Source organism: Canis lupus, chromosome 1 (genome assembly GCF_003254725.2).
Source record: "Canis lupus dingo isolate Sandy chromosome 1, ASM325472v2, whole genome shotgun sequence".
Classification (NCBI taxonomy): domain Eukaryota; kingdom Metazoa; phylum Chordata; class Mammalia; order Carnivora; family Canidae; genus Canis; species Canis lupus.
Genome location: NC_064243.1, coordinates 70,202,747 through 70,221,106, shown reverse-complemented (window position 1 = coordinate 70,221,106; position 18,360 = coordinate 70,202,747). Strand labels below are relative to the sequence as shown.

Here is an 18,360-nt window from a genome sequence, read left to right as displayed (position 1 = left end):
AGAGACTTCACCTCTACTTTGAAAAATTACCTAGCCAGAGTTTTTATGGAAACTGATGAAATTTCTATGAAAATACAAAGGACTTAAATTAGCCACTAAAGTTTTTGAAGAAGTAAAATTTTAAGGCCTTCGACTACTATACTTTATGACTTAATGCAATGCAATAGTAATTATGGCAGTGAAGTACCAGGAAAAAGATAAATAATTGGATCAAAGAAGTAGAATACATAGTCTAGATATAGACATTATATATATATATATATATATATATATATAAATAGTCACTTAATTGACAACAAAGGCCTTGCTGTAATTCAGTGACAGAGGATGGTCTTTTCTACAAACGGTGCTAGTACAACTGGATATCCACATGGAAATATGAATCTTGACACTACCTTATACCATACACAAAAACAACTGCAGGTGGATCAAGCTCAAATAATCAAGCATCTGCTAAGAACATAGGAGAATATTTGTGTGATCTTGGAGAAGGGAAAAAGCTTTCAAACAGATGCAAAAAGAGCTATCATTAAAGAAAACCTGATACTGATCTTTATTAAATTTAAGAACTTGGTTTATCAAAAGACATTACCAAAAAACCCCAAAAAGTCAAGCCACAGAATCCAAAAAAGTTGCAACATACACATCTAGCAAATGACTTGTATTGATAATACAGAAAAAACTCTGATCAATATAAAAGCAAATAATCTAATTAAGATAAAGATCTGAACAAGTATTTTACATAAAAGAATATCTATACAGCCAAAACACAAATATGGTACTTGCAATTAGTATTTATTACAGAGAAGCAAACTATTAATTTCAATGAGAGACCATGATATAGCCTCAGGATGACTAAAATAAAAAACACTGATTGTAGCAAGTGTTGGTGAGAATTTGGTATAGCCAGAACACTGGTAGTATTAATTGGTTCAAGCACTTTAGAAAGCTAATTGTTGTATATGTTAAAGCTGAACATATGTTCATTCTATGAATCAGCCATTCTATTTCTAGGTAGAACCAAAAGAAATGAAGATATACCAAGAGACAGAAAAGAAAGTTCACAGTGGCTTTATTCATAATAGTCCTCAAATGAAAAAATACAAGTGAAAAACTCACCAACAAAAGAATAAGCAAATAAATCATCATACAGTCATATAATGAAATACTGCCCAGCAATAAAAAGGAAGTAGTGAAACACAGCAAGACTGATGATCTCAACAGTGTTATGTACAGAGAAGCAACTCAGGCCTCCCCTATCTCTGAAAAAGAGTACAGATTATATATGATTCCATGGTTAAAAATGAAGTTATTCTTTTTTTCCTGACATATGATGTTAGAATAGTAGTTGTCTTTGCAGAGCAGAGCAGTAGTTATCATCTGGAAACTTCAGGGGTATGAAAATGTTCTTCATCTTAATCTGAGCAGTAAATTACATCTGTACATATGAATACAGATGTAAAAATCCACCCAGTTCATACATAAACATGCACTTCACTAGTTTTAAAATTGTACCTCAGTTAAAGAGATAAATAAAAGGAAAAAAAATAAAGAGTGCATGGAGAAAAATTAACAAAATTTTAGTTAATATTTTGGGAAAGTAGGAACATGTCTATTACATTATCCCTTTGTATCTTTCCATAAGTCAAAAATTTCCCAAGACGTCACTGGTAAAAATAAAAGAACCTGGTCTAGCAAACTATGTTGAGACAAATGATGAAACAGGGAAATATATGTCACACATGTCAGAAAAAGGATTAATTCATTAGTAATTAAAAAGCTTTTTTTTTTTTTTAAAGATTTTATTTATTTATGCATGAGAGACTGAGAGAGAGGCACAGGCAGAGGGAGAAGCAGGCTCCATGTAGGGAGCCCGACATGGGACCCAATCCTGGGTCTCCAGGATCTCACCCCGGGCCGAAGGTGGCGCTAAACCGCTGAGCCACTGGGGCTGCCCTAAAAAGCTTTTAAAATTAGCAAAAAGAAGGCCAATTAACAACTGCACGTGCATGCCCATGTGCGCACACATGCAGACACACACAACTTAGAAATATACTAAACTGTGCATGATCTCTGCTCTCATTCACTTCTGGAACAGGGATCATCATCATTCTGCCCCTGTGTCAAGAAAAACTTAAGTCATCTTGACTCTTATCCCTTTCACATTGTTCACATTCTGCTTGTACTTCCAGATTAAAAACAAATTAAAACAGATTAAAAACAAATAAAAACATTATAAACAAAACTGCATTTATTGTATGAATTTCTTTCCCATGTTCTGTTAGAACTCAGATGAAAGGATGGTATCCAAGGACTTCTAGTGTTATATGCTTTTTGTCTGATGCAAAATGCATATATTGAGGTTGTTAGGGTGGGCCCTAACCCAATTTCATTAGTGACCTTTTAAGAAGAAATCAGGACGCAGATGTGTATGGAGGGGAAATTGTGTGAAGACACAGGGAAAAGCCCTCCATAAGAGTCTTCTCTCACATCCCTTAGAAGGAACCAACCCTGCCCATTCCCTGATTTTGGACTTTCAGCCTTCAGACTGAGAAAGTAAATCTGTTGTATTAATCACACAGTCTGAGATACTTTATTATGGCAGCCCTAGCAAACTAATAGACCTAGTCTGGTCCCAACTTTTATCTCGATCTCTATCTCTTATTATTCCCTAAGAGGAATTCCAGAGCATAAGATTCTCACTGGACCTTGGATGCTGTTTAGGCCTTCACATTGTTCCCTCAAAATGCAATAACCTCCCTCTTCTCTACGCCAATTAAAATCCCACCTGTTCTTTAGGACTGACGATCCTTTCCAACTATCTGCCTTTGATCAACTAAGCCTACCACATCAATCTTTGACAATTATAAATTCTTTTTTTTTTTTTTTTTTGACAATTATAAATTCTGATGCTGATTCAATTCAAATGCTCAATTAATCAACTAGTTCCTTTAATTATAACTTGTTTTCTATTTAGGAGGAAGAAATGTTCACATTATTCCTATTACCTCCTATGTATCATCTCCTACAAGGGGATTGTGCTTGCCCACAAGAAGTTCAGTACTTCTTTAAAAGCATGCAAGCAGTCTGGAGATGATCTGGTTTTAAAGATGAAGAGGCTAATTGACATTTTGGAGAATGCAAAAGACAGGGACAGTCAGGAAAACTTTCTTTTGGAGAGTCCTTCATTCAAAAGAATAGGTCTTTTTGTCATGCACAGAATAGGTATGCACAGATTTCTAGAACAAAATATAGTAACTGCTTGGGATCTGTCCATCTTGTAAGAAATGAGGTATTTTTCCGAGAAGAATAGAAACCCAATTTGTTCAGTGGCCCATTCCCTACAGAGAGGGAATAATCTTTTATTCAAAACAGTTTAATGAGCAATCTCAACTAGAGAAACTCAGGGTTTAGAATGGAGCCTATGAAAATGAACCCATGGTAGTTCCCAAACTTGGAAGATAATGGTCTAACTGGACAAATACACTATCAGGTGACTTTTGCCAATGTTATGAGATAAAGTTGGGGCTGTGCAGATTCAGTAAAGGGGAAACTAGCCTAGAAGGAGACAAGGGGGAAAAAAGAACACTGTTTCCTGGACTTGGGAACCCAAGCTGACTTGGGATAGATCAAAAGTAAAGAGCCAGACCTCACATCCATTAGAATGGTCATTATCAGTAAACATCAAGTGTTGGCGAGGATGTGGAGCAACCAGAATCCCTGTGCAATGCTGGTGGGAATTTAAAATGGTGTAGCTCCTGTGGAATAGAATGGTGGCTCCTCAAAAAACTAAACAGAGGCCATGTGCAAAGATGGCAGAAGAGTAGGGTCCCCAAGTCATCTGTCCCCACCAAGTTACCGAGATAACTTTCAAATCATCCTGAAAATCTACGAATTCGGCCTGAGATTTAAAGAGAGAACAGCTGGAATGATACAGTGAGAAGAGTTCACGCTTCTATCAAGGTAGGAAGATGGGGGGGGGGGGGTGGAAGAAATAAAGAAACAAAAGGCATCCAAGGAGGAGGGGCCCCGAGAGGAGCCAGGCTAAGGCCCCGGCGAGTGTCCCCAGGACAGGAAAGCCCCATCCCGGAGAAGCAGGAGCTTCACCAATCTTCACGGACAGAAAGGGACTCCCAGGGAGTTAGAGCAAGACCCCAGGAGGGCAGGGATGCCCTCAGGCTGCCTGGGACACTAACAGTCACTTGCGCCCCGGGGAGAGTGCGCCGAGCTCCCTAAAGGGCTGCAGCGCACACGGCTTGACCCGGGAGCAGCTCGGAGGGGCTCAGTGGCGGCTCCGGAGAAGGGGCTGCCTGGCCGGGAGCACAGGGCACTGGGGACACAGCCCAGGATCCGACCTCCCCCGGGACAGGCAGAGGCCAGGAAGGCCCAGGACAGCCAGGACGCTCTTGCCCCAAGCTGAGCAGATCAGCAGCCCTGCCCCCGGAGCTTCCAGGCCCCTGCAGACGGTGAGCTCTGTAGTTACTGCAGGAGCTGAATCCAGGGCTCCAGAGCTGGCCACCACCACTGTGGTTGTTCCTCCTGGGGCCTCACAGGGTAAACAACCCCCACTGAGCCCTGCACCAGGCAGGGCAGGCAAGGGGCAGTGCAGCTCCCCCAAGTGCTAACACTTGAAAATCAGCACAACAGGACCCTCCCCCAGAAGACCAGCTAGCCAGAAAAGTTCCAGAGGAAGTCAAGGGACTTAAAGTATACAGAAATAGAAGATACTCCCGAGTGTTTTTTGGGGTTTTTTTTCTTTTTGATTTCTGATTGCTTCCCCCATCCTTTTTTTCCCTTTCTTTTTCTTTCTCTTTTTCTTCTCTTTTTTCCTTTTTTTTCTTCCTTTTTTCTTTTTTCTTTTCCTCTTTTCTTTCCTTCTTTGTCTCCTCTTTTTCTCCTTTTCCCAATACAACTCGTTTTTGGCCACTCTGCACTGAGCAAAATGAGGAAAACCTCACCTCAAAAGAAAGAATCAGAAACAGTCCTCTCTCCCACAGAGTTACAATATTTGGATTACAATTCAATGTCAGAAAGCCAATTCAGAAGCACTATTATAAAGCTTCTGGTGGCTCTAGAAAAAAAGCATAAAGGACGCAAGAGACTTCATGACTGCAGAATTTAGATCCAATCAGGCAGAAATTAAAAATCAATTGAATGAGATGCAATCCAAACTAGAAGTCCTAACGACGAGGGTTAATGAGGTGGAAGAACCAGTGAGTGACAAAGAAGACAAATTGATGGCAAAGAGGGAAACTAAGGAAAAAAGAGACAAACAATTAAAAGACCATGAGATTAGGATAAGGGAAATAAGTGACAGCCTGAGGAAGAAAAACCTACGTTTAATTGGGGTTCCCGAGGGCGCCGAAAGGGACAGAGGTCCAGAATATGTATTTGAACAAATCATAGCTGAAAACTTTCCTATCTGGGAAGGGAAACAAGCATTCAGATCCAGGAAATAGAGAGATCCACCCCTAAAATCAATAAAAACCATTCAACACCTCGACATTTAATAGTTAAGCTTGCAAATTCCAAAGATAAAGAGAAGATCCTTAAAGAGGCAAGAGACAAGAAATCCCTGACTTTTATGGGGAGGAGTATTAGTATAACAGCATACCTCTCCACAGAGACCTGGCAGGCCAGAAAGGGCTGGCAGGATATATTCAGGGTCCTAAATGAGAAAAACATGCAACCAAGAATACTTTATCCAGCAAAACTCTAATTCAGAATGGAAGGAGAGATAAAGAGCTTCCAAGACAGGCAGGAACTGAAAGAATATGTGACCTCCAAACTAACTCTGCAAGAAATTTTAAGGGGGACTCTTAAAATTCCCCTTTAAGAAGTCCAATGGAACAATCCACAAAAACAAGGACTGAATAGATATCATGATGAAACTAAACTCATATCTTTCAATAGTACCTCTGAACGTGAATGGGCTTAATGACCCCATCAAAAGGCGCAGGGTGCCAAACTGGATAAAAAAGCAGGACCCATCTATTTGCTATCTACAAGAGACTCATCTTAGAAGGACACCTACAGCCTGAAAATAAAAGTTTGGAAAACCATTTACCATTCAAATGGTCCTCAAAAGAAAGCAGGGGTAGCCATCCTTATATCAGATAAACTAAAATTTACCCCGAAGACTGTAGTGAGAGTTGAAGAGGGACACTATATCATACTTAAAGGATCTATCCAACAAGAGGACCTAACAATCCTCAATATATATGCCCCGAATGTGGGAGCTGCCAAATATATCAATTAATAACCAAAGTTAAGACATCCTTAGATAATAATACACTTATACTTGGTGACTTCAATCTAGCTCTTTCTACACTCGATAGCTCTTCTAAGCACAACATCTCCGAAGAAACGAGAGCTTTAAATGATACACTGGACCAACTGGATTTCACAGATATCTACAGAACTTTACATCCAAACTCAACTGAATACACATTCTTCTCAAGTGCACATGGAACTTTCTCCAGAATAGACCACATACTGGGTCACAAATCGGGTCTGAACCGATACCAAAAGATTGGGATCGTCCCCTGCATATTCTCAGACCATAATGCCTTATAATTAGAACTAAATCACAACAAGAAGTTTGGAAGGACTTCAAACACGTGGAGGTTAAGAAACATCCTTCTAAAAAATGAAAGGGTCAACCAGGAAATTAAGGAAGAATTAAAACGATTCATGGAAACTAATGAGAATGAAGATACAACCGTTTAAAATCTTTGGGATACAGCAAAAGCAGTCCTGAGGGGGAAATACATCTCAATACAAGCATCCATCCAAAAACTGGAAAGAACTCAAATACAAAAGCTAACCTTACACCTGAAGGAGCTAGAGAAAAAACAGCAAATAGATCCTACACCCAGCAGAAGAAGAGAGTTAATAAAGATTCGAGCAGAACTCAACAAAATCGAGACCAGAAGAACTGTGGAACAGATCAACAAAACCAGGAGTTGGCTCTTTGAAAGAATTAATAAGATAAATAAACCATTAGCCAGCCTTATTAAAAAGAAGAGAGAGAAGACTCAAATTAATAAAATCATGAATGAGAAAGGAGACATCACTACCAACACCAAGGAAATACAAACGATTCTAAAAACATATTATGAGCAGCTATACGCCAATAAATTGGGCAATCTAGAAGAAATGGATGCATTTCTGGAAAGCCACAAACTACCAAAACTGGAACAGGAAGAAATAGAAAACCTGAACAGGCCAATAACCAGGGAGGAAATTGAAGCCGTCATCAAAAACCTCCCAAGACACAAAAGTCCAGGGCCAGATGGCTTCCCTGGGGGAATTCTATCAAACGTTTAAAGAAGAAACCATACCTATTCTACTAAAGCTGTTTGGAAAGATAGAAAGAGATGGAGTACTTCCAAACTCGTTCTATGAGGCCAGCATCACCTTAATTCCAAAACCAGACAAAGATCCCACCAAAGAGAAGAATTATAGACCAATATCCCTGATGAACATGGATGCAAAATTTCTCAACAAGATACTACCCAATAGTATACAACAGTACATTAGAAGATTATTCACCATGACCAAGTGGGATTTATTCCCGGGACAGAAGGCTGGTTCAAACACTCATAAAACAATCAATGTGATTCATCATATCAGCAAGAGAAAAACCAAGAACCATATGATCCTCTCATATATGCAGAGAAAGCATTTGACAAAATACAGCATCCATTCCTGATCAAAACTCCTCAGAGTATAGGAATAGAGGGAACATTCCTCAACATCTTAAAAGCCATCTACTAAAAGACCACAGCAAATATAATTCTCAATGGGGAAGCACTGGGAGCCTTTCCCCTAAGATCAGGAACAAGACAGGGATGTCCACTCTCACCACTGCTATTCAACATAGTACTGGAAGTCCTAGCCTCAGCAATCAGACAACAAAAAGATATTAAAGGCATTCAAATTGGCAAAGAAGAAGTCAAACTCTCCCTCTTTGCCAATGACATAATACTCTACATAGAAAACCCAGAAGACTCCACCCCAAGATTGCTAGAACTCATACAGCAATTTGCCAGCATGGCAGGATTCAAAATCAATGCCCAGAAGTCAGTGGCATTTCTATACACTAACAATGAGACTGAAGAAAGAGAAATTAAGGAGTCGATCCCATTTACAATTGCACCCAAAAGCATAAGATACCTAGGAATAAACCTAACCAAAGAGGTAAAGGATCTATACCCTAAAAACTATAGAACACTTCTGAAAGAAATTGAGGAATACACAAAGAGATGGAAAAATATTCCATGCTCATGGATTGGAAGAATTAATATTGTGAAAATGTTAATGTTACCCAGGGCAATTTACAGGTTTAATGCAATCCTTATCATAATACCATGGACTTTCTTCAGAGAGTTAGAACAAATTATTTTAAGATTTGTGTGGAATCAGAAAAGACCCCGAATAGCCAGGGGAATATTAAAAAAGAAAACCATAGCTGGGGGCATCACAATGCCAGATTTCAGGTTGTGCTACAAAGCTGTGGTCATCAAGACAGTGTGGTACTGGCACAAAAACAGACACATAGATCAATGGAACAGAATAGAGAATCCAGAAGCGGACCCTCAACTTCATTGTCTACTAATATTCGACAAAGGAGGAAAGACTATCCACTGGAAGAAAGATAGTCTCTTCAATAAATGGTGCTGGGAAAATTGGACATTCACTTGCAGAAGAATGAAACTAGACCACTCTCTTGCAACATACACAAAGATAAACTCAAAATGGATGAAAGATCTAAATGTGAGACAAGATTCTATCAAAATCCTAGAGGAGAACACAGGCAACACCGTTTTTGAACTCGGCCACTGTAACTTCTTGCAAGATACATCCACGAAGGCAAAAGAAACAAAAGCAAAAATGAACTATTGGGACTTCCTCAAGATAAGAAGCTTTTGCACAGCAAAGGATACAGTCAACAAAACTCAAAGACAACCTACAGAATGGGAGAAGATATTTGCAAATGACATATCAGATAAAGGGCTAGTTTCCAAGATCTATAAAGAACTTATGAAACTCAACAGCAAAGAAACAAACAATTCAATCATGAAATGGGCAAAAGACATGAACAGAAATCTCACAGAGGAAGACATAGACATGGCCAACATGCATATGAGAAAATGCTCTGCATCACTTGCCATCAGGGAAATACAAATCAAAACCACAATGAGATACCACCTCACACCAGTGAGAATGGGGCAAATTGACAAGGCAGGAAACAACAAATGTTGGAGAGGATGCGGAGAAAAGGGAACCCTCTTACACTGTTGTTGGGAATGTGAACTGGTGCAGCCACTCTGGAAAACTGTGTGGAGGTTCCTCAAAGAGTTAAAAGTAGATCTTCCCTACAACCCAGCAATTGTACTGTTGGGCCCAAAGATACAGATGCGATGTAACGCCGGGACACCTGCACCCCGATGTTTCTAGCAGCAATGTCCACAATAGCCAAACTGTGGAAGGAGCCTCAGTGTCCATAGAAAGATGAATGGATAAAGAAGATGTGGTCTATGTATACAATGGAATATTACTCAGCCATTAGAAATGACAAATACCCACCATTGGCTTCAATGTGGATGGAACTGGAGGGTATTATGCTGAGTGAAATGAGGCAATCGGAGAAGGACAAACATTATATGTTCTCATTCATTTGGGGAATATAAATAATAGTGAAAGGGAATAGAAGGGAAGGGAGAAGAAATGGGTAGGAAATATCAGAAAGGGAGACAGAACATAAAGACTCCTAACTCTAGGAAATGAACTAGGGGTGGTGGAAGGGGAGGAGTTCCGGAGGTGGGGGTGAATGGGTGACGGGTACTGAGGGGGGCACTTGACGGGATGAGCACTGGGTGTTATTCTGTATGTTAGGAAATTGAACCCCATAAAAAGTAAATTTATTATTAAAAAAAATTAAACAGAGAATTACCACATGATATAGCAATGCCACTTCTAGGTATATATATCCATTAGACTGACAGTGTTTCAAAGAAGTATCTGTACACTTGTGTTCATAGCAGCATTATTTGCAATAACCAAAATGTGGAAGTAACCTAAGTGTCTATCACCTGATGAAGAGATAAATAAAATGTAGTATATACACACAATGCTGTATTACTCAGCCTTAAAAAAGAAGGAAATTCTGATACATGCTATAACATGCATGAACTTTGAGGATTTTAAGTGAAGTAAGCCAGTCACAAAAAGACAAATACTCTATGATTCCACATATATGAGTAGGGAAATAGAAAGCAGAATGATGTTTGCCAGAGGTGAATGGTGGGAGGAATGAGAGCTGTTGTTTCACAGGTATACAGCTCCAGTTCTGCAAGATGAAGAGTTCTAGAGTTTGGGTGCACAGCAATATGAATGTACTTAACATTACTGAACTGTACAGCTTAAAAAATGGCTAAGATGATAAATTTTATGTTATCTGGACTTTACCATAATTAAAAATAAAATGAAAACAAAGAGAAAGTAAAGAGCCAGGGATCTTAGTTGCACAGGCTATCATAATGAAATACCAGTGACTGGCTTATTTGGTAGACATTTCTTTCCTCACAGTTCTGGAGGCCAGAAGTCCAAGATAAGAGTATTAGGATGCATGGGTTCTGGTGACATTCTTTTCCAGACTTACAGATGGCTTCTTGCTGTGTCCTCACATGGCCTTTGCCTGGTGCCTATGTATTGAGAGAGAGAGAGACAGAGAAAGACCTCTTCCTTTTCTTGTAAGACCATTAATCCTATTGGATTAGTATCCTACCTTTATGACATCACTTAATCTTCATTCCCTTCTAAAAGCTCTATTTCTACATACAGCCACGCTGGAGGTTAGGGATTCAACATATGGATTTGTGGGGGGACACGACTCAATCCATAGCATCAGGTGAACAGAATGAGGATGTGGTTCTAAAGTCAATCCAGAGAAGACAATGAGAAGATGATATGAAGCAGTTAGGAATAGGAGGATATGTTTAAAAAACCAAATGAGGCTTTGCTGTACAATAAAGTCACATAGTAAAATTTTAAATATTGCACCCCCTACTAGATTGTGAACACTGTTTGGAAAGAAAAACATCTGTATAGTTTAAGCTTTAACTATAGCACATATCACTTCCTTGGAACATCTTGGCTGCTCAGTAAAAGGCTGTCAAAAAAGTCAGAGCACCAATAATGTAAAAAACAGAACTAGGAGCTGGTAAGGCCTCTAAAGCCTAAACGTTATTCTGAGAAACTGGGAATTTTATTGTGTGGGGTGAGGAGCCAGTGAGGTGATTTAAATAGAGATGAGACATTACCTCACTAGCATTTAGATGAACTACCCATGTGGAAGATGTGCTTGAGTAGGTAAAGAAAGAAGCAGGCAGGTTAGTAAAGAAGCTATTCCAACAGTTCAGGTGTGAGACCATGAGACAGCAGTTTGAGGAATAAAGTAGAGGAATGCATTTAAAATACATTAGGTTTGGGGGATCCCTGGGTGGCGCAGCGGTTTGTCGCCTGCCTTTGGCCCAGGGCGCGATCCTGGAGACCTGGGATCTAATCCCACATCGGGCTCCCGGTGCATGGAGCCTGCTTCTCCCTCTGCCTGTGTCTCTGTCTCTCTCTATCTATCTCTGTGTGACTATCATAAATTAAAAAAAATAAATAAATAAAATAAAATAAAATACATTAGGTTTGACAATGTAAAATTGGTGTTATCTTTGACAAATAGGAAAAGTAGCAAGACACAATTACACACCAGATCATGGCAGGAGTTGAGACAGTGAGAACAAGAGAAGCCAGGGATGTACTGCACTTCCATGGCTTGGGTGTCTGGTTGACCAGGGATATTCTATTTCCCAACGAATAAGGAAAGATGAGGGGAATTAGTTTGGGAAGGACTGTAAATATTAACTTTTACTTTGAATCAGTTGAGCTGGAGATGCCTTTTAGATACTTGCACAGAGATGTTGAGTCACCTATGTTCAATAGGGCAATCCCTAGCCATGTGAGACTATTTAAAACTTAAATTAAAAATTTGGTTCCTTAGTCACACTAGCTGCATTTCAAGTATCTAACAGGTATATATGGCTAGTGGCCATCATTTGGGACAATGCAAATATAGACCATTTCCATCATCATAAAAAGTGCTATTGGTGGGGCACGTGGGTGGCTCAGTTGGCTAAGCATCCAACTCTTGATTTTGGCTCAGGTTGTGAGATCAAGGCCCACGTAGGGCTCCACACTCAGCCGGGAGTCTGCTTGGATTCTCTCTCCCTCTCTGATTGTCCCTCTCCCTATTCATGCTCTCTCTCAAAAAATAAATAAAATTAACAATAAAAAAAATGCTATTGGTCACAGTGGGCCACAGAGTTCTATCTGTGAGAACTAGGAAATACATCATTGTTGAAACCAGAGTGGGGATGAAATGAGTCAAGAAGACCAGTTTGAAAAATAGTGAGAAGGCACGGAAATTGTGATGAGACACATGAAAGGGCAAAAAAAAAAAAAAAAAAAGATGATTCCATGAAAGAAACAAGAGGCAGGACAGTAGCAGAGGCTGTCACAGACACTAACATGGGAGACCTTCCAGAAGGACAGAGTAGGGGTAGAGTCAGGCACTGCAGACAGGTCTGTGAGGTAAGCACAAGGTGAGACTCACTGGATTTGACTGTAGTTAGGTCACGGATTTGTGCAGGTCACAGGCAGAGGAGAAGAGACTGAAACGTGAAGAGACTGAAACGTGAATGGCCATGTGATAGCATTTGCTAGAGAACAGAACTTTTAAGATCTCTGCTAAACAACTTGTTTGAGTCAGGGACTTGAGAGAAATATTTAAAAAGAGCTATTTTTAGGACATGAACATATGACTTATTCGTGCTGACCTCCAATTAGTTTCAGTATTACCTCTGGATCTAGCAGGATGATCAGAAAAAGGTCTACTTCTAATTTATTTACATTGACAGCTGTATTAACAAAAACCCTGCTTTGGCAACGTGCCCCTTACTTCCACTGAGGAAAAAGTGGAAACAATATTCTACAATTATTTCTGGGTTGTTATTGGAAAGATCTGGACTATCCTCTATCTGAAGACCAACAAAGACACTGTGCCTGACTTTAGGATCATGAGGAAGGTCTGATTTAAGATTCTTATCGATGCAAATCTTGAAACAAATACTGTCCGACTCTCTTCCATGGCTATCTGAAAGGTCAGGAAGAGATCTGCACCTGCACTGGGGACAATGTGTAACTTCAGAGAGCAGCATCTATCTATAGGCCAACTCTGCTGAACTACTCATCTGCTTTTTTGTACCTTCCCTGAATAGTTTGGATCCATTTCTATTGCTACTTTTCTGTGTTAACTACCTTTAAATTCATTATAAAATAGGTATATATAGGGGATCCCTGGGTGGCGCAGCGGTTTGGCGCCTGCCTTTGGCCCAGGGCGCAATCCTGGAGACCCGGGATCGAATCCCACATCGGGCTCCCGGTGCATGGAGCCTGCTTCTCCCTCTGCCTGTGTCTCTGCCTCTCTCCCTCTCTGTGTGACTATCATGAATAAATAAAAAAAATAAAAATAAAAAATAGGTATATATAAATTAACTCACCTGAGATGTGTTCATTTTCTGCTGTTGTTGGGGGAGTACAGAGAACTGTGAAGGATAAGCTGGGGATAAGGAAAGAGGAATGGAATTATAAGAGGTCTGGTGAGCTTCCAGATTCAGTTGCCTAAAAATCTCATCACATCAGCTGGGGAAAGGGCCTCCCTATGGAATAATGTTCTGTTGACATTTGAGAAGGGGCAAGAAGCACCACATAGAGACAGCACTCCCTGAATATGTAATACAGTCTGATGTGATCCTATGGATGTAACCTTGCTGTTTTTCACTGGGTCACTGTAAATTATTTTCCTATTAATTTTATGTCCCCCTCTAATTAACAGAAAATTAAAAGAGGGTAATATTAATATCCTATTATTATTTATACCTTGAGTTATAAAATCAACAGAAAACTCTGGGGGAAAAAAGATGCTTAGTGCCAAAATATTTTAAAATCATTTTGTCGGGATCCCTGGGTGGCGCAGCGGTTTAACGCCTGCCTTTGGCCCAGGGTGCGATCCTGGAGACCCGGGATCGAGTCCCACGTCGGGCTCCCAGTGTATGGAGCCTGCTTCTCCCTCTGCCTATGTCTCTGCCTCTCTCTCTCTGTGTGTGTGACTATCATAAATAAATAAAAATTTTAAAAAAATTTAAAATCATTTTGTCCTTTTGGTAAGATTTTTGATAAGGCACTTCTAGTGACTTATGTGTGACAAAATGAACCACACTTTGCTTTGCTCCTAGCTCTGTCCTGAGTGACTGGGGATATACATCTCAGGCTCCACTTTTTTTTGTTTTTTAAATTTCAAGTCAGAGATAGAAATCCCCTCTGATACTGTCATTTTATAATTCTATGTGTTCAAGATAAAGGAAGCCTCAGCCTATATTTAGATGCCACTTGTGACAGACACAATGTGAAAGTGGCTCAGAATCTGGCAAGAGGGAAAATGAAGAAAATGGGGGGCTGTTTAAGAAGGACTGGACTAAATTTCCTCAGCCCTGGCTGTGGCTTCTCCCATATGGCCTGATAGTCACCCATCTCTTTCAACCCCAGCTCACTACTTTCTGCAACCTGGTCCAGTTTCCACTGTCACACAGTCTGTAATGGCTTTTGGATGTGGTGACATCATCAAGTCTGGCTCTTTCTGGACAAGGTAATTTAAGAACTGCTTCTGTGGAGCAAATTAGGAACAACTCCTTTCTGGGTTCTTCTGCATCTGTTCTGAAGTTCTGGTGAGGGTGGTTCCTGCCAGATGAGCTCTTCCTCCAGGACAACTCTTGTCCCCAGGGCTCCTCTCCTCCCTGCTACACAAGAGCTACTTTGTTCCAGAGGCATGGAGACTTAGGCCTAGGAAACAAATTCCTTTTAAATGAAACTTTAATTGAGAGGAGTTTCTCAACTTCAGCAATGCTGACATTTTGGGCTGTTTAATTCTTTGTCATGTGGGGGCTGTATAAGGTCTACCAGAATTTCTGGTTTCTACTCACCAGATGCTCTTAGCACTTCTCCTCTGTTGTGACAGCCCAAATCATCTCCAGCCATTTCCAAAAGTCCTCTAGAGAGCAAAATCATCCTGGTTTGGACCCACTGGTAGGGCTTTAAACTTGATTGTCTTCAAATTCATTAGAACTCCTTACCCATTATTGTAGCCATTTGCCACATCCCATTGTTGAGCATTTGAAATGTGGCTAGTGCCACATGTTGAATAATGTTTTGTATATATTGAGATAAAGAGTACGCTCTTAAAACTAACTTCATGTTTTAGTTTTTAATGTGGCTACATTTAAAATTATATATATGGCTCACTTTATCTATTGGACAGCATTGCAGTACAGTATCAGACTGAGCCTTCAAGACAGAGACAGCCTGAACAGTACAGGAGGTGCCAGGAGGCTGTCTTATCCAGCTCTGGAGACATGACAGAAACCCCGGAATATATATACCTGTCACAGAGTGACATTTAGTTAATGTTGACTTTATAGTCATAGTCCTGGGAATATGGGGACAAGTCACTTTACTAGTGCTGTGAAGGCTGCAGTACTGGGTTTCTGGTAGGCAGGATATTAGGAATAGCTAAATTTGGGAGTAAAGCATATCTGTATTTATATCCTGGCTTCCTTATCTTTTTGACCTTCAGTCTATAATTTCCCTCTTCTCAGTCCATTTTGTCTTTTTATAATTATATGGTTAAAACTATGGAATGAGCCCAGATGTCCATCGACAATAAGCGGATAAAGAGGAAGTGTATATATATACACAACGGAGTATTACTTAGCTATCAGAAAGGATGAAATCTTGCCATTTGCGATGATGTGGCTGGAACTAGAGGGTATTATGCTAAGAGAGATAACTCAATCAGAGAAAGACAATTATATGATTTCAGTCATATGTGGAATTTAAGAAACAAAACAGGATCATAGTGGAAGGGAGGAAAAATAAGAGGAAATCAGAGAGGGAAACAAACCATAAGAGACTCTAACTATAGGAAACAAAAGGGTTGCTGGGGGAGGGGGTAACTGGGTGACAGGCATTAAGGAGGGTATGTAATGTAATGAGCACTGGGTTGACATGCAACTAATGAATCACTGAACTCTGCCTCTGAAACTAATAATACACTGTGTTAACTAATTGAATTTAAATAAAATAAAATTTAGAAAAATTCTGTGGTTATACCTATAAAGAGTGGCTGTGAAGGTTAAGTTAAATATTAAATAAAAAAAGAGCAAAGTGTCTTCTAAATATGATGGGAGACAACACTACCAGTCGGCTTATACCTTGAACTTATTACTGTTTAGTAACTCACACTGACAACATGCTTCATAGATGATGACTTCTCTCTTTCCAAACAACGCCAGGAAGCAGTTTTTACTAATATCTTTATTTTCAGAGGAGAACCTGACTTATACCTGAGTGACAAAGGCGGAATTCACTCGGTCTTTCTGGCTTTGAGGCTCAAGTCCGTGCTTCATGCTAGCTAGGTTCACGGCCAACATCCAGTATCCTAAAGGCACACTGCGCACCGCCGCCAGCAAGGCATCTTCCCCTGCCCGCGCAGTCAGCGCCCGTGCTCGGGCGACGGGGAACGTCGTCTCACAGCACTCGCCCCATCCAGGCCCCAGAGCCCGCGGGGAGAGCCCGCGGGGAGGGCCCCCCCGCCCGCCCCGCAACCGCCTCCGCCAGGGCGACGCTCGTATCTGGCTCGGGTACAGGCGGGGTGCTCCCGCCTTGCGGTCAGCTGGGATGCCCCTAGTCGTCCGGGTCCCTTCCTCTGGGAACAAGCCCACCCCACCAGGCGCGCGGAGGACCAGGCACCGGCTCCCCTCTCACCTGAAAGTAATGAGGCCGCGCCCGCAGGGCCAGAGAGGGCGGAAGCCGGGAAGTGAGGAGAACTTCTCACGCGCAGGGAGAAATCCGGGATATCCGTTCCCACAATGCCGCGCGCTGAGCCAGGACCTTCAGGACTACATTTCCCAGGGAGACACCGTGGCTCCTTGCGGATTTCCGGTGTGTTGGGTGGGCTTGGGGCCAGTAGGCAGAGGGTTAGCACCGGGTATGAATATCTTGCGCCCTGGTCCTACCAAAGCCCCAGAGGTTATGGCTTAGACTTTGACAAAATGTCAAATATAGGATGTGTTCATGGATCAGATCCTGGTTGGAGAAAACCAGAAGACAGTTGGGAACAACTGGGGAAATTTGTGTATAGATCTGATATTAGAAATATTAAGGGAAGTTATTGTTATTTTTGTTAATTCTGATAACATTGGGATTATGCAGGGAAGGTTAATTTTTAAAAAAATTTTTTATTGAAGTTTGATTTACCGACATATAGTATAACACCCAGTGCTCATCCCATCAAGCGCCCTCCTCAATGCCCATTACCCAGTAACCCCATCACCCCACCCACCTCCCCTTCCACTACCCTTTGTTCATTTCCCAGAGTTAGGAGTCTCTCATCGTTTGTCTCCCTCTCTAATTTTTCCCACTCAGTTCCTTTCCTTTCCCCTGTAATCCCTTTCACTATTCCTTATATTCCCCGTATGTGAGACCCTATAATGATTGTCCTTCTCTGATTGACTTACTTGACTCAGCATAATACCCTCCAGTTCCATCCCCTCAAAGCAAAGGGTGGGTGCTCGTCCTTTCTGATGGCTGAGGAGTATTCCATGGTATATATAGACCCCATCTTTATCCATTCATCTACTGAAGTACATTGAGGGTCCTTCCACAGTTTGGCTATTTTGGACATTGCTGCTGTGAATATTGGGGAGCAGGTGTCCTGCTGTTTCACTACATCTACATGTTTGGGATAAATCCCCAGTAGTGTACTTGCTGAGTCACAGAGTAGCTTTATTTTTAACTCTTGGAGGCCCTCAACACTGTTTTCCAGAGTGGTTGCACCAGTTCACAAACCCATCAAGAGTGCAAGAGTGTTCACCTTTCTCACATATTCTCCAACATTTGTTTCCTGTCTTGTTAATTTTCCCCATTCTCACTAGTGTGAGGTGGTATCTCATTGTGGTTTTGATTTGTATTTCCCTGATAGGAAGTGATGCAGAGCATTTTCTCATGTGCTTCTTGGCTGTATGTATGTCTTCCTCTGTGAAATTTCTGTTCATGACTTTAGCCCATTTCATGATTGGATTGTTTGTTTCTTGGCTGTTGAGTTTAATAAGTTCTTCATAGATCTTGGATACTAGCCCTTTATCTGATAGGTCATTTGCAAATATCTTCTCCCATTCTGTAGGTTGTCTT

At 40.9% G+C, this 18,360-nt stretch overlaps 1 protein-coding gene across 13 annotated transcripts in view; it reads right to left on the bottom strand.

The window, feature by feature from the left end:
* Positions 1–17,179, bottom strand: part of ZNF510 (zinc finger protein 510) — a 42,408-nt gene extending 25,229 nt beyond the window's left edge. For 2 of the 13 annotated variants that reach the window (XR_007413654.1, XM_049115589.1), the window contains exon 1: positions 10,667–10,846. Coding sequence is in view for 4 of the 13 variants with exons in the window: in XM_049115589.1 (XP_048971546.1) it covers positions 10,667–10,767 (101 nt within the window). In the remaining 9 variants the exon portion in view is untranslated. Of the gene's footprint in view, positions 1–10,666; positions 10,853–12,670; positions 12,745–13,616; positions 13,676–15,095; positions 15,164–16,935 lie in introns of those variants that run through there. The other 11 variants (XM_025423059.3, XM_049115602.1, XM_025423056.3 and 8 more) reach the window with 11 other exon arrangements.
* Positions 17,180–18,360: the final 1,181 nt, after the last annotated feature.